The sequence below is a fragment of the Pleuronectes platessa genome, chromosome 22, assembly GCF_947347685.1.
Source record: "Pleuronectes platessa chromosome 22, fPlePla1.1, whole genome shotgun sequence".
NCBI classification, from domain to species: domain Eukaryota; kingdom Metazoa; phylum Chordata; class Actinopteri; order Pleuronectiformes; family Pleuronectidae; genus Pleuronectes; species Pleuronectes platessa.
In genome coordinates this window covers 14,494,961-14,521,171 of record NC_070647.1, presented here as the reverse complement: position 1 = coordinate 14,521,171, position 26,211 = coordinate 14,494,961, and the positions used below count along the sequence as shown (strand labels likewise).

Below are 26,211 nucleotides of genomic sequence, written 5' to 3'. Positions count from 1 at the left end.
ACCATTAACGGTTAGGCAAACAAGCATGATCCCCACCATTAAACCTGCCTGATGCCCATTAATGAGTTTTTCTTTCATCAATAGATAATTGATGTTTGCCCTGCATCACTGTTCAGAGAGAACAGGTGAATACGGGGGAAGCTGGTGGGGGGGTTAAAAGACAGGGATGGAGAGACAAATGAATGAGCGGGACATGATTCCAGTTCGTGCAGGTGGGGATACAAAATGATTTGCAGTCATTACCTGCTTATATTTTTGGATTTGTGATTATATACTTGCCTTGCTCGACTATCAAGTGCAGATCAGACTATATTTGACTCCCCTTCAGGGAAATTGTCGAAAAAAATGGAGTAAAAGAAAAAGCCAACAACCTAAACTGAAACAACTACTTAGCCACTTGTCCCCTCTGTCCTCCTTAGTAGGAAAAAGATGTTGACAAAGGCTCGGCCATCTCCAATGAACAGAAAATACAAGTGTTACTCTGGCTGACAAATGCATTAATGGTTGCTACGGCGCTCCAGTCGTTATTGATTTAAAGAAAGCTTTCAATGCCATTTTTACTTTGAGAATATGACGAGTCAAAGACGTCTTTGGCCAAAGTTGCCGTGCTTTAACACAGCTGAAAAAACTGGAAGGCTTTTAAGGGACAATTTCTGCATGATTTCAATGTTTTAATAATACATTCAATATAAACTCCCACTTTCCCACTCAAGTGAATCAGATATCCACTTTCAAATTCAAGTGGAAGTGTTTTTGGACCTCCGTACATGTAAACGTTGCATGTATTATATATATATTTATATGTACTTTGCCCATTTGACATAAACCTTAATATACTTCATTAAAGTTAAGGGTCATGATTAGTTGTCGAATTCGATACCTAAAACAACATTTTAAATCAATGCTCCGCGGTGTGTTTTACGGGCTTGACATCTTTCAGTCTTAGCTCAAAAAAAAGAACAGAAATCTATAACAATTCAAGTCTATAGTCTGAGTTACTGCTGGGCCCTGAGGAAAAGTATTAAGAGAAAGAGTTAAAACATAAGGAGCGTTTCAAAGGAGGGCTTTAAAAGAGTTATGAAGCCTTCACCGAATCAGGGGGAGTCGAAGAGGAGATGGAGAGAGAGAAAAGGCAGAGGTCAATACTGAGTCAATCAGAGCAGAAGCTACTGTTGTCCTTTGTGAATGACCTAGAGTACAGCACAAAACTAAAGCAATACATTATGGACAGATCTCCTGCTGGAGGGGGGGGCGTTAAACTTACTGCACTAGGTACATTTATAGTATTGTCAAAACATACTTGTCCTTCTACTTGTGACATAAAACACTTGAAACAACTGAAGTCCCTTTGTATCCTTTTAGTTGTGGCCATGTATTGATAATTATGGGCAGTCGATGCACATGTAGCATTGAATTAACTTACTGAAATCAACTATTTTGCTCCAACATTATACTCTGACCAGACACAGCTTTAACCCATAACTCAGAAAACGTGAACACGTGAACAAGGTCATGCAGAATCGTGTAATCGCAAATTGGCTCTGGTCGGAGCCCGTGGGCCTTTGTGATGCTCAGTGACCTTTGTGATCCTACTTTTCTGTCATTTACCCCCCAAAGCCATGACATGCACAACAATTAGACACCGGGGGGGTTTGACACGTCCCAACACGGAGAAAGGGTCGGTGACATTGAGTAATGCAAGACCTGCGGTGATGTCATGGCCGACAAGATTCTAAATCAGTCAGCGTCTCTCCAACTAGTCTGACGGATCAATAGTGTTGTGAGGAAGCTTGATCCTTCAACGTACACATTACACCTTGAATCGGAGTCAATTAACTGGACCCTGTTCAAATTAACCGCATTCATTTGTGTATCCATGGTTTAGGGCATTTAATGGGAGCTGTAGGGTAAAGAACGTATAAAACCTGTAATGTCTGAGGGGGGTTGAAACAAAAAGGGAAAAACAGCAAGAGTCAGCAAACCTAATCATGCTAAACCTGTAGTTAAATGAGTTTATAGATCCTTAGCTATCCAGAGGAACGGAAAGCAAGAGCCCTCGCACTTCACAAGCGGCAGCTGAGCTTGAACAAGGCTCTGCGTTGGGCTTTAGCAGCCTGGTTATTAAAATCAATAATAGCAATAACTACAATCCATCTCATTTTTAAGAGAGGGGCGACATGGCACGTCGGTCGATGAATATTGAGCTACATTTGTAATATTGCTAATATCATATAATTCCCCTTTAACTGGATCGTGTGAGGGTGCAGGTGGGAAAACACAAATTGAACTGGGCTGTAAGTTATTGAATGGGTGTTAAGAGCAAATGTCACACAACACTGTGAAAGTTATTACATCAAAGCAGTTTTCAATTTTGTCAACAACCACTCAAGCGAGCCACAGCAGATCTGAATGGAAACCAAACTGTGGATAACTCGAAAATAATTGCAACTCTGCACCGCGTTGGTATGAACACTTTTTTCTCTTAACTTCCCCTCAGTACATTGTGTCCTGCGTTGAGACACACAGCTTCTTGAGGCCCCAGGGTATCAGAAAGCTACGGGAGGGTAAGGGGTCCAGATCTTCAAATTGTGGCCTGAAGCAGCCAGGGCTTGGTGGGAGCAGTCAAGCCACATTGAGCACATTTAGGGGTGGTCAACATGATTGCAGAGGGCATTAGGCAATAATGCCTCTCAAAATGACAGCGCTGCTTTCCCCCCCACATTTATACATATACCTTGAAGTACATAACCAATCAACCCCGGCCATTACTTTGCAAACGCTGAGCAGCGCAGCAGCAACGAGGACACAGAGAAGAAAGGAATAAAAATGACATGTTTTTACTGCCTGTGAGGAAGAGAGCGCAAATTGAATGTGAGCATTGGGGTTATTTTTGTTCAACCGGCAGTACAAACCAAAAGCTATCTCCATTAACTTTCTGCATGTAGGTTCCACACAAAGTCAAACCACCTTGAAAAGATTAGCCTTGTTTTGTTGCGTGGCTCGGAGCACTTAGGCATCACTGACTTTTAGCTCACTGCACCTCACAACCATATATTTATATACAGACGTATTCTTTTCATGTTATAACTGCACAACCATGGGTGTTCAACAACAGGCACAGGCAGCCATTTTGGTGGAAAAACGACTTTCTGGACTGAGGCGCACAATCTATTTTACGAGGTAGAAGCCCTCTCATTAACAACTCAGAACAAATAATCCTGTTTACTATTCCCATTTAAAGAGGGGTTAATAACTGCAGAGGTGGTTATGATAAAGAGCCGGAGTCTGTACCTCGACAGTCATATCCGCCACACGAGCAGCTGGTTCTTCACTCACGCTCCACTTGCTGCGGCTTTATGAGTCGATTTAAGATTTCATAATGGAATTTTAAATATTTATTATTCTGTGGCTGTGATGAAAAAGAACTCGAGTTATGTGTAATAGATAGCCCTTTGTGGGGGAAGCAGTGAGGTTACATGATTCTTTACTGGGCAGCTCGGTAGACTGACAACTGTAGCTGACGAGGGCATTACAAAAAAAAGCTGGAGTCTTGTCAAAGACGAGAGAATGAAGAGTGTGGACGGATTGACAACATCAGAAACTGAATTACTGCAGGTCAATTTAGTATCTTGTTCTTGTACTCTTCTAAGGAAAATGTTCCCAAGAGTGGAAGCGGACACAAAACTCCAAATTAAACACAGACAGACAGGGTTTGTGATGTATCGCTCGGTTCATTATTCACTACTGACTTACAGTATCTAGTCGAATTTCCAATTACTCCAGGATGGATTTCATTAACAAGAGCTGCGCACAAGCATCTGAGCTATGGAGAAATAATTTAAAGCATGTAAAAGAATATTGAAAGACAAGAAAATGAAGTGGTGGTATATTGCAGATGAGGGGTGGGCGAAGCAGAAGCTCTGTGAGAAACGTTTCTAAACCTACTGGCAATGTGCCAACATTATTTGGACTTCAGTGACCTTGGAGGGAAAAATGGCGGCTGAAAGCTAGAAGGGGGCCGCAGAACAATCATGGCAGGGCCATCATCATTTGTCTCCACCTCCTTTTCTATCCTCTTTCACCAGTTGACACGGCAAATGGCGTAGCCAGCCTGTGTCACTCAAAAAGCCATTTCTGTCCTCCCAGACTGTGCCTGTGCTGACAGAGTGAGAGAATGAGGAAGAGAGGGCAAAAGGGGGGGAGGAAAAGAGCCGAGAGAGGCATTTTTCTACATGGCTTTTTGTCAATTTCCGTGTGCTTGTCAAAACGAGAGGCAGTGCCCAGTTGCTAGGCTGGTTGGAGGGGTTTTTCGGCAGAGGTTGAATTCGGAGAGTGGGAAAAGTGGTGGAGACGAGGCACTGAAGAGGTACTCCATGTCGCTATATAGCAGTAACTAGTACGGCGGTTAAGAGTCAACGTTGCAGGGCGGAGGCTGCAAGGAATATGATAGACGGATTGACTTTTCTGCCTCATCCAAGTATAGAGGAGCACAACATCCAACTGAATCCAGTCTCGGTTTAACTGGGAAAATGATGTTGAAGACATTTGGATGGCAACAATGAGGGACACCAAGGATGTTTCACACCCAAACCCTCTGAGTTTTCAGTTTGGTCTACACCAAGAATAACAGATGTGAAAGGAGCCTACGACCACAATTTGGACTAACGGACCAAAAGAGGAATTTGAGAACGCTTTTTATTTGATAGTTTGGACTTTCAGACCAATTGCAGGACGCTAATTGACACAAGAGAAAAAAGAAGCAGAAGCAGCTTTCAGGATTGCTTGTAGTACGTGTCTCCGAGGAGGTCGTGAGAATGAACCTTGCTTCAGACCATGGTCAAGACCTTCTGCTGTGAAATCGTCCTAAGAAAGTATATAACAGGGAACTACAATGAATCTCTCAACCAAACAGGTTGTCAGAGGTCAGATGGCAGGAAATGATGATCTGACCCCAAGTCAACAAGCACAAGATTTGAAAAAAACACCTCCTGGGACAAATCATGTTGTAATCATTCTTCAATTTCGGCAATCCAATTCAACCTCCCTGCACGTTCAATCACATAAATGGCAAGTGACCATCAGCAAATGAGTCGGAGGAATGAGGTGGGTGGTGTGCGATTGTGTGTGTGTGAGAGAGAGAGAGACAGGAGAGAGGGGGGGATGATTGAATCAAGTCATGCCTGCTTAGGAGCCATGCAGCTGGTCCGTTGTCGGACTACAAATGATGACTCATGGGGGGAAAGGATGTGCCCTCTATTTTCTTTCTTCAACTGCGACCCATTGTGACGAGTCTGACTATACTAATACCTGCCCATGGTAGTTAATCTTATCAGTGTGGCATAAAATAAATGGGATTATGTCTCACCTGTGATTGGTTTATAGGCCCAATTTTAGGAACATGCTACCAGGATAGACTTCTATCACAGGTTGGGGGAAGGGAGATTAGGAAGGTGGGTGTTATCATCTCACGCTAGCAATTTTCCTCAGCTTGGTCCCAGTGATGGATATTTGGGCCTTTGTCAAAGAGACAGGGATACTAGGACAACAAAACAATGGTTATTGGAGTACTAACTGACCTTTGAAGAAAATATGTTTTTTACCCCTTTTCTGGGTTTATCTTTTATGATTATTTTGAGGAAAATCTGAATTGTCCGTTTCCCTGCAACAAGTCAACTTTTCGATGCCAAGGGTTGTTGCCGAGTCTGGATTCAGGGAGTTTCTTTCCAGCTTAATATTTTGTGATTTCATTAAGTTTATTACGATGCACTTGTTGCAGAGTTTCATATCACTATGCCAACAAGAACTTCAATTTCTGGGTCAAAACTCGTAAACAAGCTCCTACTCAGGGTATGTGATACGACAATATCTAAAATTATTAAATCTCTTTAAAATTACAGTAATATTGCAGTAATTTTAATGGAACTTTGATATTTTCCCCCAGGGGAAAGGAGAAATATCATATTGTCAAGTGCTTTCATCATACATACACATTAATGAACCACTTTCTCGAGCATACGGACTAAATTTGAAATTAATTTGACTTATAAACATAATTATGTCGATGGAAGGAGAAGGCTGCAAATTTTGAAGTGCGCCAACTACCCACAACAAAGTTTAAAATGTTACACCATCAGTTTGTTATCAGTTTTCTCTCCGACTTTGCTCCAATCATCCCCTTCCTGTTTTTCCTCCTGCCATTTGGGAGAAGACAAAAAAAAAAAACTGTGCCAAAAACGAGAGTGGGCCTCCAAACACCTCCATAATGAGGAGACAAGGGAATGAAATGGGGCTAACAACTGTGGGATGAGATTGAGAGCAAGAGAGGAAGAGAGACGGAGAAAAGGTGAAGGTAGAAAAGTGTTGTATGGTTGTCAGACAAAACCTAGAATGGGTCACAAATGACAAAAGTGTGTTGTAGACCCAATGTTCTTTTTTCCTTTCTCTCCACAAGACTAGGAAGATGCAGCTTATGGAGAGAGGACATGCTATAACCAGAGAATCAGTGCAGTCAGCGTCCACCATTGTGATTTTCTTTTTCTTTTTACAGCATCTCCAGGGCTCTGAGTCCAATCAGGGCTGCAGCACATTCTGAGCCATTCTCTTTACATGTGACCAACCTGTGCCGGATTGTGAAACATGTGAACAAAAGGCTCTTTCACTGCTCGATACAATATGTAGGAAGATTGAGTCATTTCTGAGGGGACATGAACAAAAGGGCATCAAACATATCCTCAAGCGAAGTGATGTCACTGGACTCCATTGGTGTACGCTCATTACAGTTTGGCAAATGCATGTGAATTATTTTTTATTACTATTAAAAGCTACTGCAGTCACCATCTTAGGGATGCACTGTCACTATGGTTACATGTGCTCCAACAATTCACTGAGACTGGCTTTTTTTTTTTTATCGGGTTGAGTGGCCATTCAAAAACAACAGTGTTGTTATATATATAGGACAATTACAGAATAATGACAGGTAAATATTCCTGGACTTTTACTCATAAGGGCTATAAATGCATACAACTGTACATATACTTGTAAAAAGAAAAAAAACACAATTACAATACATTCAGTTTGTGATTGTGTACTTGATCCATTTGCCTCAGAATGCACCATTTCCTGCAGGAGAGGCTTTTAACACCACCAGGTGTGCAATATGACAATTGCGCTTCCAAACAGGATGGATGACACTCACTCCAAAACAGGCGGTGGCACAGCGACTCTCTTCAAATTCAATTTCAACAATGTGGCCACAGGCAAAAGGCTGACACCCCACCACTGCATCATGGAGCTCAAAGCTACAGCAATCTTGTGGCTGAGCTCGACACAAGCGCTGCACAGACCTACTGCTTGAATACCCAATGGGGCCCGTTGTAAGAAGTAAAACCCTATGCCCACAGGCTGTTGTCTTGTGGTATTTCCGCTGAATGAATAAGTGGAGACCTGCGTCTCGGCGGTTTCATCAATTTTCAGTTATTTATTGCAGTGTACAGCTGAGCCACTAAAATGGATGGCATAACAGGGATAGGCAAAGTGAGAAAAACAAATGCCAGATCTGAAGAGTGTCTAGACGGTTAAGTCAGGCGAGCCATCTACAGACAAAAGAAGACTTTTAAGGTGCATATGCAGGCACTCAGTCTTGGCAGCACTGTGTAACTATACAAGAACGTGAAAGAAGTTACAACAAATCTGAGCAAACACTTAAGGGACAATTAGAGATCGAGGCAAAACGGCTGATACCTTGAGCACTGATGTGGAATCACATAAGTTCACACAATTAACTCATTAGCAGTGTTGAGGCTAAGCAGAATAAAAAAGCTCGGGAAAATTTTGAAAAGACTTGCCCACATCATAACGATAAGAGGGCGCTGATGCTGAGGAAGAAGTCCTAGACCTGCTACTTGCTCAAAATCTGATTACTAAAGCTGAGTTCAGATACGAAACCCGCAAAATGTCCGCAAAATTGGGTCTGGACATTTCCCAGAGTTTGCTGTTCACGTAGCAGGAGGACCAGATTTAGAAATATTCGAAATATCATCAACACACACTGCATTCCTGCTGTACTCTCACGTCAGCGCACTAATTTTCAACTGACTTGTACGGTGTCACTTTCAGCCCCTCCGGAAAGATTTCAAGAAAAAACGTCTGAAAATAGCTTATGACTACTATTATTTATGGAAGCACTGTTGCAGCAGTTACAATCAAAGTCATTTGCTGCTCGTCAACGTCAACCCTCTCTCAATATGATTCCCTCATTATTTGTAACTGTTCAATCACTTGAAAAAAAGAGGGTAAAATGGGCCGTTAGAAAAAAAGCAATGGGTTTCAAGTCAAACTTGTAATTTTCAGCAGGATGTCAAACAATGAGTGGCAGGAAAATGAAAGTGAAATCAATGTCTGCCTGGGGAAATTACCACTGTTCATCCATGTGAGTGTGTGAGTGTGTGTGTGAGTGGTGAGAGGTTATTATGGAAAAAAATAACCGGGACACACACCAATAAACACAACTAGGGTGCAAGTGACCTAGACTGATGCCATCAGTGGGGAGAGCGACAGCGAGAATAGAAAGAGCACCAGCGGGATGCCTAGTAGGCAGTGGCCTGTGTGCAGACTGGATCTATACCAAATAAAATGTATAGCAGCCAACGATGGCAGAACAACAAGAAACTAAAAGAGATAATGCAGATAAAACAAATGGAATGTGCTTTGTTGTTAAATATGAAGATGATAGCTTATAATGTGCTTTACAATAAAGAGAGCTAGAGCTAAAGAGCCCTGTGGATGAAGAATATCTTCACACTTCATTTAACTCACTCCCTCGACGTCATGTAAAATTTAAACAATTCATTGCATAATAAAACCATGGACATGCATACGGGTATGAACATCTGGGACTACATGTGCATTTCTCTTCTCCAGATCCTGGAGACAAGAATTATACATCACTGGGGAAAGTGCAATACAGTTATGAAGCAATTTTCAACAACAATCTTAAGTTAACGGATTTATTTCTTGCACAAATAGAAATAAAATTATGCCATTTATATACAAGAGCATAACATCCAGCCATCTACAGGGGCTGAAAGGTAAATGTGCTTTTATCCTAAAATTGCTTTTGCCGGTGAAAAACACAACTTGCATAAGCATGTCAGCGCACCACTGAGAACACAGTGTTTTAAATCTGCATCATCTATTTTATTTTTTTCAGCATTTGGCTCAGCAGAAGTATGAGCAAAAGTGCTAGCTCCCAGACAAATCATGCCTGTTCCATGCTGTGCGGATGTGTGGCTCCCATTACGTCGTCATCAAATTCAAATACAAAGTATGCAAGCCCACTGTGCATGCATCAACACACACAGCCCAACCCGTGTCAGCCGGATCCTCTCTCCCAGTCACTAATTTCCCTTCCTACCCCGACTCAGGGCAGGCCAACCATACCGGATTTAAATCCCCCGAAGCTACATAGAAGTGCTAACATGAGAAAAGGGGATTAAAGGCAAAATAGGGCTGTGTGTGCACGTGAGTCTCGGATGTGCATGTGTGTCTCAGATATGCCTGCATTAGCAAGATTTCACATGACAGCCACAGCTACATGGAGAATAGAGGCACCGTCATGCAGTTGTTGTGTTGGTCAGGTTGTTTTTTCCTGAAATGTGCGTTTTCTTTGTTTGTTGTCGACCAATTGGTTTACTCTTTGAACACAGAGAGATTTATGAGTTGTACAGCAACTGGTGCCTCGCCTCACCTCACAACCCTATTCCCCCTCATGTGCGTTCACCCACACAAACACATGTTGTCATGTGTAGTGGTACTTTGGAGAACTCAATCGACATCCTCCCATCAGCTCTCCTTAGTGGCTGTAAGCGGACTGTGTGGGAGGACTGGCTCTTATAGAATGGACTGCTGTGTTATTGACTTCAATTTAGAAAGTGCTGCCTGCTGCTTTTCACGCCCCCCCTCCCCTCCTTTCAAAGCCAGGACCCTGCTGGCCCCCAGCCACAGCCTTTCTCTGGGGGATATCCCTGATTGCCCTGCTACAGAAAACACATTTGAGCAAGGTCGCAGAACCTGGAGTTAAGGGTCTGACGAGGTGTGTGTGAGGAAAGTGGCGTGTTAGGGGTACTTTTTTTTCTTGTTCGACCCATAATCTCTCCATGCTTTTACTCGCATTACGTCCTTTAAGTGTTTAGAAATAACGTCAATGTCGACTAAAGTGTCCGCCGCTCAACCTTCAGCCCTCTTTATCCCACATTGTCTCCTGCGTGCTCGGCTGGACAGCTAGTGAAGTGTTCCATTGTTGGAGGCTGCAGGTACATCGACACCAAACATTTGACGCTGCGCCGGCTGCACTCATAGATTAGACACACTTAGCTTGGCTTCTCAAATCCTCCAGTTTGTGGGGGGGAGAAATGGAGGTAGAGAGAGGGAGGATATTACAGAGGGAAAAATAACCGGCAGGGAGGTGAGCAGAGGTATTAGAGAACCCACACAGGAAATGCATCACCAGTTCTGCATAGGCAAGCGAAATGTTATTTCATGTCACAACAATGACTCTTCACACCTCCTCAAAGGACACTTGAGGACCGTTTCTCATTATTATGCTCACATTGGAGAGCAGAGAGTTCATTTGAACACAGATAAGCTGGACAAGGGAACTATATCAGTAATGAAATCCAAATTGGAAGCATATTAGAAAAAAAAAAAGCTCTGCTCCCTCCCTGACTCACCACTGCTTTCCAACATGAGAATATTATTTGAAAGTAGTTTGTTAAATTGTGTCTGTGCCTAGATTTACGCACAAGGTAAAAATACACAGTGAAACGGACAAATACACAAACATGAAGCTGGTAAGCTAAGATTATTGGCACCTCTATATATGGGCCAGTCCTGCTGTAATGTGGGTGTGTGGCCAGGTGGATTTGTCGAAAAATGAAAAGCTCTTTCGTTCTTTGCCTCCCATCTGTGGGTCTGTGCAATACCAGGCCTCAGTAGGGCTAATCCTCGCCTCCATAAAGGCTCGGTGGAGATTTGAGGATTAACAATTTCATAGAAAAAAAACAGTAAAGAAGGTAATTGTCGCTGTGATCTCGGGATGAGGGGGATATACGAAGGTCAGGGACATCAGAGTGGGAGAGGAAATAAAGGTGGCCATTTAGAGTATAACAAAAGCAGGTTGTCTATGCGGCATGTAAGTCAATTCATAAACCCACATGATAGTGCGGCCCACAAACTATGATATTTATAACAACATCTAAGAAGAAAGGTTTTTTAAGAGGCAAACAGAGCTTTTTGCTTTATCAAATGAACTATGAGAAGACACTTCATACTATTTATAATATAAAGGCTACAGGAGGAGCTTGATAATTATTCTCATCATCGAGGCAAGAGAGAACAAGAACAATAAATCCCTTTTACCACGCTCATTTATCCTATAAAACAAGCAAGTGAACGAAGACAAGTGGAAGCAATGCAAAAGCTTTACAGGGAGTAATGTCACATGTAATGTTGCAGAGTAGCAGCTCAGTAGTACGGAATTTTGTTTTGTCAGAGCCGAGGGCATAAAAGCAGAAGATGGAGCTTCTGAATGAAGACGGCATCTTTGCTCCAAAGGAGCTAAAAGTCTAGAAGATTTAGCAGCTCTCTCTGCTGTGAATTACTATGTTTTTACCTTCTCATTGCTCAGAGAGAAAGAGACATCCATTTCCTACGGCCAGGCAGTTGGCAAGGCAACATTGTGATGAACGCACAAACAGAAATGCTCCATGAATCCTAATGAGGCCAACTGACCAGTGACGAGGCCAGGGCAAGACATGGCGAGCATTAGCATATGGTTAGAAAGATCTGAGAATAGTCTGATTAAATTATAGCACAAGCTCAACACGACACAGGAATCTGTATTTTTATCCTCGCACTTGAAATAAATGCTGCCTCTTCACCAAAGAACTTGAGAAGTTGAAAATTCAAGAGGCCAAAGACAAACACACTTGAATTCCCAAATACATGTGAAGCCTCTCCTCTCAGCTAGCTACTTGGCTCATGTTGATTGGGTTAGCAGTGCTTACCTAGCATTATCTTTCTTCTGCCTCCAACTAACATGGCGCTGGGGCTTAATCCCTGCTCTGGCAGCCAGTACGAACACAGCTCAACATAATGAAGCCCATTAGTCTGGAGACAATGACTGCTAGCAAAGCTTCAACAGAGGATGACAGAAAAACAGAGGACTGAAAATGGTCATCTTCTACAGAGAGCCTTCAGTTGCCAGGGCCTGATCTTTCAGTTATTTGAGTCCCTTTCAGACAGACACCAAAAACATATGTTGAGTAAAGTGTCAATTTTGAGAAGGAGAGTGATGGCAAGGCGACATAGGATGAGGAGGTAAAAGAAAGGGAAGAAAGCAGAACAGCAAAAGGAAAAGAAAAAAGGCAGGGGGAGGGAAATACAAACAGTAAGAACAAATGCAGAGAGAAAAGAACAAGTAGAATAACAAGAGGAGGAGAAGAAGGAAGAAAAGGAGTTAAGAAACAAGTTGAGAGTAGGGCACAGGGAGAGAAGATCGGGAACCGGAAAATGAGGGAAAAAAACAATGAAACATGACAAACATATGGAAAAGTAGTTCAAGAACTTAGAAGGATTAATGATTCATTACCAGAGAAGATTGTTTGACTAACCTCGACTGTCTCCCCAAATTGCTTTATACTTAAGTGCCATCCCAAAGCATTACAGAAAATGTCATAGGATGTTCAGTGTAAGATAATGTTATCAATATTAGTATACTGTTCTGAGTGGAGGCCGTGCAAGGTCAGTCAAAGCGAGACGGAGCCAGTAAATGAAAATACAACAACTCATCTAACCTGGCCAGACGAAAGCCACTAATGTACCCTATCGCCTTTTATAATCTCTTGATACACTGACATAAGATTGGGGTGTGTGTGTGTGTGTGTGTGTGTGTGTGTGTGTGTGTGTGTGTGTGTGTGTTGCTGAGCGCGTGAGCATGATGTGTGATGAGAAATGATAAACAGAAAAGAAATCCCCACCAAGCAGTTTAAGCCTTTACCGGGACATTGATAGCAGCGCGTTTGTGTGTGTGTGTGTATGACCGTGCGTTTGCATTTGTCCATGTGTAAGTGTGTGTGTGGGTTACACGTAATCTCTTGCCGAATTAATTCCTAGAGATTGAAATGAAAATGAGAGAGGAAGTGTCTAGTAGCAGTTTCTTTACCTCAAGGTCAGCATCATAGACTTTGGGGTGTCTATGTGCACGTGTGTGTGTGTGTGTGTAAGCATGGTGAACCTGGAAATGGTTTGTGATAACATCGTGCAAGGGTGGGAACTGGTATCCAATTCGCCAGAGGACATACCTGCATGCACACACACCTAGATGCACACAATTTGTAACAACTCTCAAAGCACAAGACAAGCCCAAAAATAGTGTGCCTCTGTCTCCTTGAGAAAATATCGCTCCGTCTCCCTTGTACACACACAGAAAGCTGCATGTGGATTGCCTAAGGGCCTGTACTGTAAATCCTTGATCCTGGCAATGGCAGAGGCAATGACATTATCATTAGATCTATCATTTGAGTGTGCGTTCTTCTAATCCGATTGTAATTGCTACTATACCATACTGCAGGCCATTCATCCAAATGGAACTACTGACACGTACACCCATGCAAACCGACACAGGCTGCTGACCTACATGTGACTGGCCGCAGCCCAGATTTGCAAGCACTCACCCCAGGGGATGGGCTCTGTACTGTTTGCATATAACCCCTTGAACATGCTGGCTGATTCGCGAACATGCCGCACCAAAGTAGGTCGTGCGGTACCCCCAGACAACACCCGGTACCCTCCTGGCCGATTGGTGGCTTCATAGAGCCTTGGGTGGACCAGGGAGGGCAGAGATCAGGAGGTAGGGGCAAGTGGCTGGCATGACAGCGTGAAGGTCCCACATATCTGACAGCTCATCAAGCAGTCATCGGTCAGCAAGTCCTGGAGGTGAGGCCTGACAACACTTTTCATGTCAAAGCACTGTATGCAGTACTGTGAACATATGGGACCCATGTTTGGCCAGTGTATTGGCTACTGTGCCTCAGTAGCTATAACTAGTATAACCAAAACATTGATAGATGTTCCAGAATTAAACATCTTAGCCAGGTTTGCAGAGTTGGACTGAATCACCAAATCTGACTCGACCAGGGACAAAAGGATCATTAACTTGGAAAAGGCTTTTCTGCTTCAACTCGTTGCATCTGTCGGGGATGTCATGAGGTGCACACACACGCACACTGGACCTTGAGAAAACCTTGCTGTGATCACAGTGTTTGGCTGACCATCCAGGCATGTTGGTCATTTCGGGCCAGGATCAAACTATATAACGCAAGGGTTGACGACTTTTAGTCAGTGGAGCATTACAGAGTTTGGCAGGCCATGACCCAGACTCGAGCAGGAGTGTGAAAGTAGTGTCCACTGACAGAAAAAAATAGGGTGAGAATAGAAAAGACAGGATAGAGAGAAATAGACAGGTAGAGGATAAAAGAGGAGAGAGGTGCCCTTTCAGCGTCGGTCATGTTACGGGTCAATGGATGATTTTGGTTGGATAGAAGTTAGGGATGTACTGTGCTGGGTAGGTAAAACACAACCTGCACTCATTCTGGGTCAGTTATCATCAAATAGTGGCGCACCACAACTACAGAACAGTGTCCAGGCACCATCTGACACACAAACAAAGTTAACAGTGCCAGTAGGCACACTGTACTACATTTGATTTTTCTAATCAATACGCACACAGAGAACCAGAAGCCTTTATTTGCAGTTGGCTGAACTGAAAATTAATCAATGAAATTTGTGTACTGTGTTCTTTGCAGCACATTTGCCAAAACATCCTGCATTTGTATCATAACCTGCCACTGTTCATCTGTTTATATATACTGTACGCCTGCGTTATCACTTGCTCAGAGAATGCATTGATGGGGACGCAGTAACGCAGCACACCTTTGATATCACCCCCCGAATGGTCGTCTGTGGAGGAAAATACCCCTATACTACTGTGGCTGCCAACCCACTGTTACATGTGCTTCATTGAAGCCCATTCGTATTCAACTGTAGGGAAGTCAAGGAGAAAGTCAGTGTGTGTGGTTGTGTGTAATATAGGAGTTGGCTCTATACATCTGTGCCGGTGGGAATAACATACTGTGCTACAGGCAGTGTGACCTTTTCTAACTCGCATGTTTTCTCTCCTCCTCCCTCTCTCTCCCTCTCTTTCACACGCTTACTATCCAGCTCAGACACAAACACACACACACACACACACACACAACCATACACACACCCACACACACCTATCAGGACTGTCACTGGTACCTTTACCTCCCATCAATTACCCACACCGCTTCCTAGTTTAATGGACATGAGGCTTGTACAAATCATTGGTGAGAGAGGGACGCTGGGACAGTAAGGTACGTTAGTTTTGCATCCTCTCCCTTGGCAGGAAGGTAAAGCATGTCTCGTTTTCTCCTGCTCGCCTTCCTTAACATGACCTTTATGGCTGGGTGCTTCCCGGAGCGACAGTTTTGGCTCAAATTGAGGGTTAAGGCCTGCCTGGTTAGAGTGCTCCTGCTACCTGTGCAGGTTTACATGATAAAGTGGGGACAGAGAGGGGGAAAATGCAAAAGGTGTAGACACAGCAGACAATGTATTTTTTGTAATGATATATACTGTACCTTCTTGCATATCTTAGGACCTAAACAACTCGCTTCATAAACCCCCCTGTCACAGTTTATATATATGTATATTTTTTTCTATATATATTTCTCTCACTATATTTACAAATACATACTGGGTATTAATAAATTAACCAACATTCTTACAATGTAAAATTTTGTTTCATTGCAGAGCACAGCTGAGATTTTATAAATCACACCTTGTGTCCTAACAACCCAAAAATAAAACTGAGAAAGGGACCTGCAAAATAAGGCAGAAAAATTAATTAAACGCGAGGTTGCAGTATATACACATAGGAAGCTAGAGATTAAGTAGAGTGACACACTGACGGACGAAGAGTGAGCGGAGAGGGGAAGACGGTGGGGAGGGGGGAGTGGGGTGTGGGGGGGGGGGGGGGAGTAAATGCACAAAAACACACTGCATCAAACCAAAGCACTGCTCCGAGCAGGATGCGTCAGCAGTCCATTCATATTTCTCTATCTTGCACTAAAGGACAGAACCAAAGGCGTGAGAGGGAAAGGGGAGAGCAGGGATGGGAACGAGAGAGACAGGAAGTGAGGGAGTGAGAGAAACTGTGCCCCATCTGCCTGCCTTTGCCACCAAAGCAATGCTGGAATGCTTTGCCAGACTCGTTAGGAATGCCTGGATTATTGCTGGGGAGGACAGGGTTAAAATCTGGTTGCTGTGGGGATGCCACTGTCCATCCCTGCCTTTTGCTCGGACAATCTGTCTATTCCCCTAAGCCACAGAGAGTCACAGAGAGCCACAGAACAAGAGACTGCCAGTATTAAAAAAAGAGAGCGGAGGACATCAGGAGCAAACTGGCTTTTGAAGAGGTAGATCTCTAAAAAGGTCTGAGTGCTTTGAGCTTACCCAACTACCTCAGGACACTGCAGAGAGAAGGAGGGAGGTGGAGAGAGAGAGAGAGAGAGAGAGAGAGAGAGAGAGAGAGAGAGAGAGAGAGAGTAAAAGATAGACAGAGAGACATACCAACAGAGAGAGAGAGAGAGAAAGAGAGAGAGGAGGAGGGAGAGAGAGAGAGAGAGAGATCCAAGCCGGCGCACACTCTTTTGCTGCTACAACTGATCCTTTCCACATCGACGCTACTGTTAACGTCACGCCTGTAAGCCGTGCATTCACCCAGCGCTTGCCTTCCCTGTCTTGCTTCTCTCCCCAGTCGGATGCTGCATTAGCGAGAGGGTGCTGATCACCACGAGGAGAGGAGGGAAAAAAAGAACTGGAAAACAAGAAGAAAAAAGAAACACGCCGGAGAGTGGAAGGAGAAACTGCGCACCACCCCTCCTCCCTCCAACCCAGCTCGATCAGCCCAGCTACAACACCCCCACTCCTCCCTGCACCCCCTTCCATCCCCCATCCCACTCCCCCTCTGAAGAAATTGACGGATTATTGGGAAGTGCACGGGAGGCAGGCTGCAGCTGCTGCTGTGTGTGCTTGCTACTGCTGCTGTGCGCTTCGCGAGGATGGTGTGTGTGCGTTCGCAATTGCTGCTGTTGCCACCACGGCCACCGAGGCAGGAGCATGTGGCTAGTTAAGAGAAGAAGGAGGCTAATGAAAGCAGTGTGTGTCGCCTAGTCTTTTCAACCCTTGCTGAGAACTCCTGGAGGAGAGAAAAGAAGAGAAAAAAAAAAGACAATTAAATGGACACGACGCCACATTGAGACGGGGAGCAAACGGAAAAGAGTGCGAGAGGGAGAAGGGCTTTCAGACTGACAAACCGACCAACTGATTGACCAGTAAAAAGTGAACAGAGGAATACAGAGAGGAGGGGGTCTTTTTTTTCTTGTCAGCCTTCCCTCCTAACCATCGCAAACAAAAAGCAAAAGAACATTGGAAAGGACTGTGGAATTTTCATTCAACCTTGTTCGATCCCACCCCCACCTACCTCTCTCTTTTTGGCATTTCTGCTTTGGCATTTGGTGCACAAAAAAAACATTGTGCATGTGTGTTTGTGTGGTCGCCTGTGCTATGGAGACCTGGGTAAGGTGTCTACCAGGGGGATCAACTGTCGGATTCCAAGGACAAGCGAGAGAAGAGGAGCCGACTGCAAGAGGCGAGCAAGGAAGCACTGCTGCTTTGGGAGCCTGACTGGATTCCTATCTACAATCTTTTTTCTTCTTTTTTTTTTGGGAAGTCAGCAAGATAACGGAGGAAAAAAAAACTCACTAAGGGCCTTTGAACCTTTCTCTTTGGATGTGTGGATTTACAAAAGGGCTCATCTTGGTTAAGCTCTTTGGCATTGATACCTGTTTTGACAGAGCAAATATAAAAAGGCTTTCTTTGCTGCTCTTGGATATACATACATCTGATCTGAATACCACAGCTTTCTGATTGCAAAAAGGAGGGAAGATATATATCTCAGTACAAGGACCTGTAATAATAACTTGAGGTAGGTGTCTAGTGTTTCAACCCCTCTTTGCATCAATTTGTAACACCCTACCCCTTCTGTTTTGTAATACGGTTTTCGGTTGTTTAATTTCCAACTATGTCCTAATCATACATATGTTTCAGAAAAGCCAGTCCTTCCTACCCTCTGCTCTTCTTCTGCCTATGAGCAGTTCTTGGAAATAAAAGCATTGCTTAATCGAGGATAGGTTAAGTCCTATTACCCCTTAGCAAAACCCCTACACCACATTTTCCCCTCCCCTCTTCACTTCCTTTAACCTTTTTAATCTTGTAACCTTAACACTACAACCAGCCAACCAGCTACTCTCTCTGTACCCAAGGCCCCCAAACACTAGCCCCAAACACCCCCATCCTCCCCCCCAGATGATGCTGAATTATGAACGTGCCACATCATGAGTCTCCTGGGGCGGGTAGCTGTGCATCGTGCCAGGAAAGCCGCCCTGCTCTGTGTAGTCTTTCTGATGGCGCGAGCGTGGAGCAGCGCCTCCCTGGCCTTGGCGGGGGCGGCGGTGTCTCAAGGACCCCAGGGCTGTCCACCGCAGTGTTCCTGTAGTAATCAGCAGGGGAAGGTGGTGTGCACCCGACGTGGCCTCTCCCGTGTGCCCCCCGGCATTCCTGCCAACACGCGCCACCTCAATCTAATGGAAAACGCCATTGAAGCGGTGCAGGCTGACTCCTTCCGCCACCTGCACCACCTTGAGGTGCTCCAGCTTGGGCGAAATGCCATACGCCAGATTGAGGTGGGCGCATTTAATGGACTCACCAGCCTCAACACACTGGAGCTGTTTGACAACCGGTTGACAGTGGTGCCAAGTGGGGCCTTTGAGTACCTGTCTAAACTAAGGGAACTTTGGCTGAGGAACAACCCCATTGAGAGTATTCCCTCCTATGCCTTCAATCGGGTGCCCTCCCTGATGCGACTGGACTTGGGAGAATTAAGGAAACTGGAGTACATCTCAGAAGGAGCTTTTGAGGGCCTGCAAAATCTCAAGTACCTCAATCTGGCCATGTGCAACATAAGAGGTGAAATGCCAAACCTGAGTCCCCTAAAGGGCCTGGAGGAACTCGAGATGTCTGAAAACCATTTCCCAGAGATAAAGCCAGGCTCCTTCAAAGGCCTGCGTTCGCTGAAAAAGCTATGGGTGATGAACTCACAAATCACAGTGATAGAGCGGAATGCTTTTGACGACTTATCTTCATTGGTTGAGCTTAATCTCGCCCATAATAATCTGAGTGCAGTGCCACATGATCTGTTCTCCCCGCTCAGGTACTTGGTGGAGCTCCATCTCCACCATAACCCTTGGACCTGTAGCTGTGAGGCTGTATGGTTAGCACGCTGGCTAAGGGAGTCCATCCCTACTAACTCTACTTGCTGTGGACGTTGTCACTCCCCTCCAAGCATGAGAGGTCGACAGCTGGTTGAGGTGGACCGAGGAGACGGCGCTGCAGTCCAGTGTTCTGCACCATTCATTGCTGATGCGCCAAGGGACTTAAACATCTCAGCAGGGCGAGTGGCTGAGGTTCGCTGCCGCACGGCCCCAATGTCTTCAGTGCGCTGGCTAATGCCCAATGGGACGATCCTGACACATGCCTCTAGTCATCTGAGAATATCAGTCCTCAACGATGGCACTCTAAATTTCTCAAATGTTCTTGCAGCAGACACTGGCACTTACACCTGCATGGTGTCCAATGCAGCTGGGAACTCCAATGCCTCAGCCTACCTCAATGTGAGTGCAGCTGAGCTAAATACATCCAACTTAAGCTACTTTACCACAGTGACTGTGGAGGTCTTGGGACCAACCACGGAGATGCCCAAACCTAAAACCACCACCACGGCCACAGCTGCAAGAGCTGGGGCAGCTGGAGGAGGGATAGGCCTTGGAACAACAACTACTACTGCTTCTCCTTCTGTGTTTCAACCAGTCTTTATATCCACACCAACTGTACTACTGCAAAGCACCAACAGCCCACCAAGTGCAGCAAAGCCATCTGTAGTGCCAGTAATCCAAGGTTCCACTGGCAAGCCAGGAAGGCCTGGGCCTAGCCTGGATGAGGTGATGAAGACCACCAAGATCATAATTGGTTGCTTTGTAGCAGTGACACTGTTGGCTGCTGTCATGCTCATTGCCTTCTACAAACTGAGAAAGCGCCACCAGCAAAGGAGCACAGTGGCCGCTGCACGCACTGTGGAGATAATCCAGGTGGATGAAGAGGACCTTCCACCACCAGCATCTGCAGCTCAAGAGACTCTCACATTGCCTGAGATCCGGGACCATAACAGCATACACAAATTGGACTTTATCAGCCACAAGACCGACTACAGCTTTCACAAACCCAAGGCAGAGTACAAACACCAGCCTGATTTCACCCTTCACAAGCCGAAGGCGGAGTATACCACATATAAGCCAAATATGGACTTCAGTAGCCACAAATCCATCCATGACTACAGTACTCACAAATCTACACCAGATTTTAGCCTTCATAGACCAAAGCCTGACTACAGCCAATTTAGACAGGACTACAACACTCACAAACCTAAAGGAGAATACAGCCCCTTCAAACCAGACTTCGGCACTCATCCTAGACAGAAAACAGAATTCAGCCCATTCAAACGAGATTACAGCACCCAACCAAAACCTAAACACGACTACAGCCCATTAAAATCGGAAAACAACATGCAGCATAAACCTAAGGCTGAATACAGTCCATTCAAGCCCGACTTTGGCACACACCCAAGACCTAAGCCTGATTACAGCCCATATAGGCCCGACTATAGCACTCAACCTAAACCCAAAACAGATTACAATGGCCAGAGATCTAAAACTGACCTCACCTACAAACCCAAGGATCCTTACACCCCCCATACGACTGCAGCCGATTACAGCGCCTTCAAGACTGATTTCAGCCCCCACAAAGCGGATTACAGCGCCTTCAAGTGTGACTTTAGTCCACACACTCAGAGACCTAAACTTGACTACAGTCCGCACAAAGTGGACTACAGCCCCCATAAGACGGACTACAGCACTCTCAAGCCTAAATATAACACCTATAAACCAACCGGCCACGGGGCTAAATGGACAGATAACAATGTTGGGAACTCTTTGCCTCGAACCTTGCCCAGCACCATCACAGCAATGGCTGAGCCCTTTGCCATAAAAACTCACACCAAGGAGAAGGTCCAGGAGACTCAGATTTAAAAGAACCCTTAAAAGGCTCCAACTCCTTTCCCTAGGTCCCGAGCTCCCACCCACCCCAGCCCCCCCCCCCCCCCCCCCCACCCTCCCATTGTCCTTTACCCATAAAATCATGCAATAGAATGCACAACGAAAAAAAGACAGGAACTACTTTTTTGTACAGAGTGAAAACTTAAAAAGACTGATGATTTCTTGTTGTACATGCTTATAAATAAATATATATATATGGACAAATTGAAACTACCATGGGCTGGTGATAGAGAAACATATATTAAAAAGAAATTGAAACTATTTTCTAACTTGTAACTTCTATTTAAAACAATAAGTTGTTTAAGATGCTGTCTTGACTTTGACAAATGAGGGTAGTGTTGTTTTAAAAAGGGGCATTCTGTGTGATTTTTACACCATGCTACAGAGAATGCAGTGATGAGAAAAATATTTATACAGAAAAGACTTTCTTTAACAAAAACCGAAAAAAGGTCAGTGTCGATCTTTACAGGTTTATCTTGTAAAAGCACCAAGAATTTGTACTGTGCCAAATGTTATAAATGCAATAAAATGGATTTTTGGAAGAAAAAAAAGGAAGTTTTAGAGAGAGATGTTTTTTCCCCCCTTCTCTTCTTCTGGCGTATACTGTAACGATCAGCCAAATGCTTTAGACACTGCAGTAAGACGCTGCAGCTATACTTTAACCCTACGTGTGCTGAATGACTCAGACAGAATGAATCATGGTGCAAAAGTGGATTGTGCTTTATTTTTGTACATTTTTCAATAACATCTATCATATTAATTATATTCAGCGCAAGTGTTTGTTTGGTCTTTATTTTACACATTTACTGGATGGTGTTTCAAAGTGATGATAATGAAAAGCAAGTTCTAAATGCCTTAAAATCATAAAAGATTAAATGATGTGTGGAAAAGCAAGAATAGCAGTGCTATCTATTGCCAATTGAAATGCTCATTACATAATGCAAACTGATTGTGTTACCTAGATTATTCTCTGCATCAAAAAGTGGTTTTATTAGTCATGGGTCTAATGAGTGAAAAGGAGATAAATTACGGTGAAATACTGTTTGGGTGTCAACACTGTCTTGCACTTTGCCAGAAAATATAGATCCTCATTTCACTTTTCATTGCATTGCCAGCTGTTGGGCCTTCATCAATCAGCATGGGGGCTTTTTATGGTGACAAATGCATTCGGGTCTCGCTGTTAACTGTGCATTTTTCATCTTCGACAATATCACCCCTCTCAATCATAATCTAGCTCACAGTTCTCTGGCTAACAAAGAAAGATAACATGCAACATACACAGTGGTTGTGGCATATATTGGACAGGGGCGCTAGTTTGCTCTGAGACACTGTATATTGAATTGAAGTCAAAGCAATGGTGTTGCCTTTCTACTGCAACTCTTGTTACGGAGACTCAAGCACAGTGGAGTATTATTAAATGGTAAAAGAGAAAGAAAGGTGACGTGAACTAGCCCGGGAGCATATCTCAGTGAAGAGGCGTCATAACATGTTTGGAGTGGGCAGCATGTGGGTGAGGGATGACAGAGTGAATGTTCCAAACGCAGATTCAAACACTTCTTTGTCATTAATCTCTATGAAGCTGCACAATTCTGAAACCGACATTTGAGAGAATTCAATAAATCATCTTCGGGAAATGCATCTGACCCACGGGCTGTGTGAGCTGGCAAAGCTTTGGCCTATTAGTGTAGTCGACAGCTGGTTGTGGGGAGTACCTGTGAGGGCCACGAGAGCAATACGACAATTTGTCCCTTCAACACTGGAACATTTCAAAAAATGTAAGGCAGAGGAATGGAACAGGGAGAGAGAGAAGTTGACACGGTGCATCACAAAAAGGGGGGGTGTAGCAGTTCGCTGAAAGCTTGTGATGTACTTAACCTGCAGTGGAGTCTGTCAGAGGAGCAGAGTGATATGTTTGTTTGTGAGGGCGACAGTCCAGCTTACAAAGTGACAGAAAGAGGGGAGAGTGAGAGAGACAGAGAAGGAGGGAGGTAAATAAAAAAAAACTGAGAGACGTGAGAGGGCGTTTTTTTTTCTTATTTTTACATGTATACCTTTTTATGTGCCATCTTGTGCTTGGAAATATTGTAGAGTAAGAGAGCATTTGTTGCAAATGTATAATTCAAATGTCCTCCACTACATTAGGAGGCTGCTGTGGATATGATGATCCCAATGGGTGAGAGACTTCTTCTGCAGTTAAGACAGGGATGGCAAAACTGTCCAGAGACATTCAAATATATATCAAAGAGAGAAATTACTTAACCATATAAAAAAAAGGAAACAATTAAATGTTCCTTCCTGACAAACATGTTTAGAGGCAAAACACTGGGCCGTGGATATTTAGCTTGGAAAGACAGGAAGGGGCCAGAGAGACTAACTTTTTGAATATAACCAAACACAACAATGCAGTGAGTGGTGCTATTAGGCTGAAACAAAGGCGTGGTTAGATACTGAGCGGTCACGACCGCATCACTGCGTTGTCATCACCCCGAACCGAGGCTTCTACTATCTCCTACCAACTGTCATCAAATTGGGGGTAAAAATAACCTACTGCAGTGAACCCAAGGCTGTCACAACTGGTCGCAAAAATCAGATACGATCAAATCAAGTTCAGCTATCCTCGCCATCCTCCCCTTCTCGCAAAAGTCTGTCGATGACTCAGCCTGCATTTCAAATGTCGGGCAGCTTTCTGCAGGTGCAGGAGCGCGCTCGATAGATCGGACACGCGAGTCTGTGTGTCTTCACGTATGTGTCTTCTGGTGTCAACTGGGATTTATGTCATGCGCTGGGCTACGTCACACGAGGAAGACGGAAAGAATAACAGGATCAGGGGAAAAGAGAGAGGGAGTGAGGGAGGTGGGGAGAGGGAGAGATGGAGGGGGGCAAGAGAGAGAGAGCACGATGATTCATATCAAATTAACATTTAACATGGCCGTTGCATACTGTACTGAGCATTTGTCGTTGTGCTGACTCACACTCTGAAAGCATGCATCTGTATCCCACTCCTGTCATTTACTCATTATTGTTTAGATAACTTGGGACCATTTCCCAGTCGCGTCGAATGTGAAATACGAGAGAGGACTGTTCAAACGAGCAAAACAACAAAAGTGGGCATCAGTGTGTCAATTTTAATGCATAGTGTAAATGGGTTAGATGGATTGTGAGCAGTTGTATGAGCAGATGTAAGCACTGCATTAGGCATTAAGCTGTGTGATGGTATTCTGTGGCACGTAAGCTTGGAGACAAATGTGCTGCACCCCAGTGTTGTGTAGCAGGCCGGGGCTTATTCTACACCACACTGCTAAATGCCAGAGTGTGTTGTGCATTGTGGTCACATATGTAGTTCCAGTGTGTTATAAAAGGCTCTTTCATACTAATCAGTCAACATGGGCACAAGGTCATCAATCAGCCTATCAGCTAGCCAGCCACTGAGCGGCCGTCTCCATGGGAAACACTCCTTCCCTCCATCCTTTCCTCCTCCGCATTCTGTTTTTTTTTTTTTTTTTTTTTTCCTGTCTGAGTGCTTCATTAGCAATCATGAAGCCATTTGAAAGAGGAAGCAAGGAAAGATGTACCTATTTACCCACAGCTCAGAGAGCTCGGGGAGCTAGCAGGGAAGGGGGGGGGGGGGAGAAAGGATGGGAGATTGGAATTAGAGGAGGACGAAGATTAAGTGGAAAAGAAATTGAGATGTAGGACAAAAAAATGTAAGTGGGGGAGAAGGCATGACAGATTGCTCGAAAGACGTTATTAGGGCGCGAGCATAAGAGAAAAACTTGGTCAAAACAGAAAAACTGTTTTGGAGACTAGAGAGAAAATAGCTTTGAGAACAAGAAGTGAGGCAGGGTGAGGGAATTAGGGAAGAACGAGGACACAAGATAAATAGGGAGGGAGACGGCAGAAGCAGAAAAACGAAGATTAAAAAAAAAGAAAAGAAACACTATCAGAAAACTGATTAAAATGAAAATGAGAGAAGAAGAGTTAGGGCGACCGTAAGAGGCGAAGGCAAAGCAGGGTGTGAGAGAGAGGGGGAGAGAGAGCAAAGGCGCTGGGGAGAAGAGTAAGCAGTGCAAATGTGATGCAAGACTGCCAGCTACAGATGGAATGGGGGATATAAAGCCTGGCCATCATGGCTCCTGCATGATTGGTAAAAAGCCTGGACTGCACCACGCGGGGTTTGATGGCAGGGGGTGGGTGGTAGGGTGTGATGTTACCATATAGCGGAGTGGTAGCAGATAAGAAGTGCTGATACCAGTAATGGACTGGTCCGCTGGGGGTACTTGAGGGAGGGAGACCGGTGAATATGAAAGCTGAGAGGATGGCAGGATCAAGGGGTCAGCACAAATGGAACTGTGGGGACGATAACTGCCACAGTGCAGCCGTGTGCGAGCGCACGTGTGTTTTCATCGTGATCAGGAGGACACTGAATTTAACGGGCCACAGGCTTTAGAGCCGCAGCAAACACAAAGTGTGTGCCTCATCTTCAAACCCATTTAAAAAAGGGGAGTAAATTGTCAAATAAAAAAAGGTTTGTAGCACATTTTGAAGCTTTTATTTTGATGCAATCTCTTAATTAGATTTTTCTTCTTAATATAAAATGACTATGCACTGAGACCTTCGCAGAGGAAGCTGTAATAAAACAGTATTCTGTTAAAATAGGAGAATGACAACAGAGCCAGACATGTATCAATCAAAGCTCCACATTCAATCCAATCATTTCAGCAAAAACAATGTTCTGTTTAACATTTTTCTACCATATTGTTATATGTTCAAATGTAAATGATGTGTTTATTAATATTTCAATGGCAAACATGATTTTAAACAAGTTATTTAAGTATGAAGGGTAAAT

At 44.2% G+C, this 26,211-nt stretch overlaps 2 protein-coding genes across 2 annotated transcripts in view; one reads left to right on the top strand and one right to left on the bottom strand.

The window, feature by feature from the left end:
* Positions 1-26,211, bottom strand: part of snd1 (staphylococcal nuclease and tudor domain containing 1) — a 166,735-nt gene that overhangs the window by 70,007 nt on the left and 70,517 nt on the right. The window lies entirely within an intron of this gene.
* lrrc4.1 (leucine rich repeat containing 4.1) lies at positions 16,721-21,380 on the top strand. Its single transcript, XM_053414675.1, has one exon. It carries the CDS (start codon positions 18,534-18,536, stop codon positions 21,336-21,338), a length of 2,805 nt encoding a protein of 934 aa, XP_053270650.1. The 5' UTR covers positions 16,721-18,533; the 3' UTR covers positions 21,339-21,380.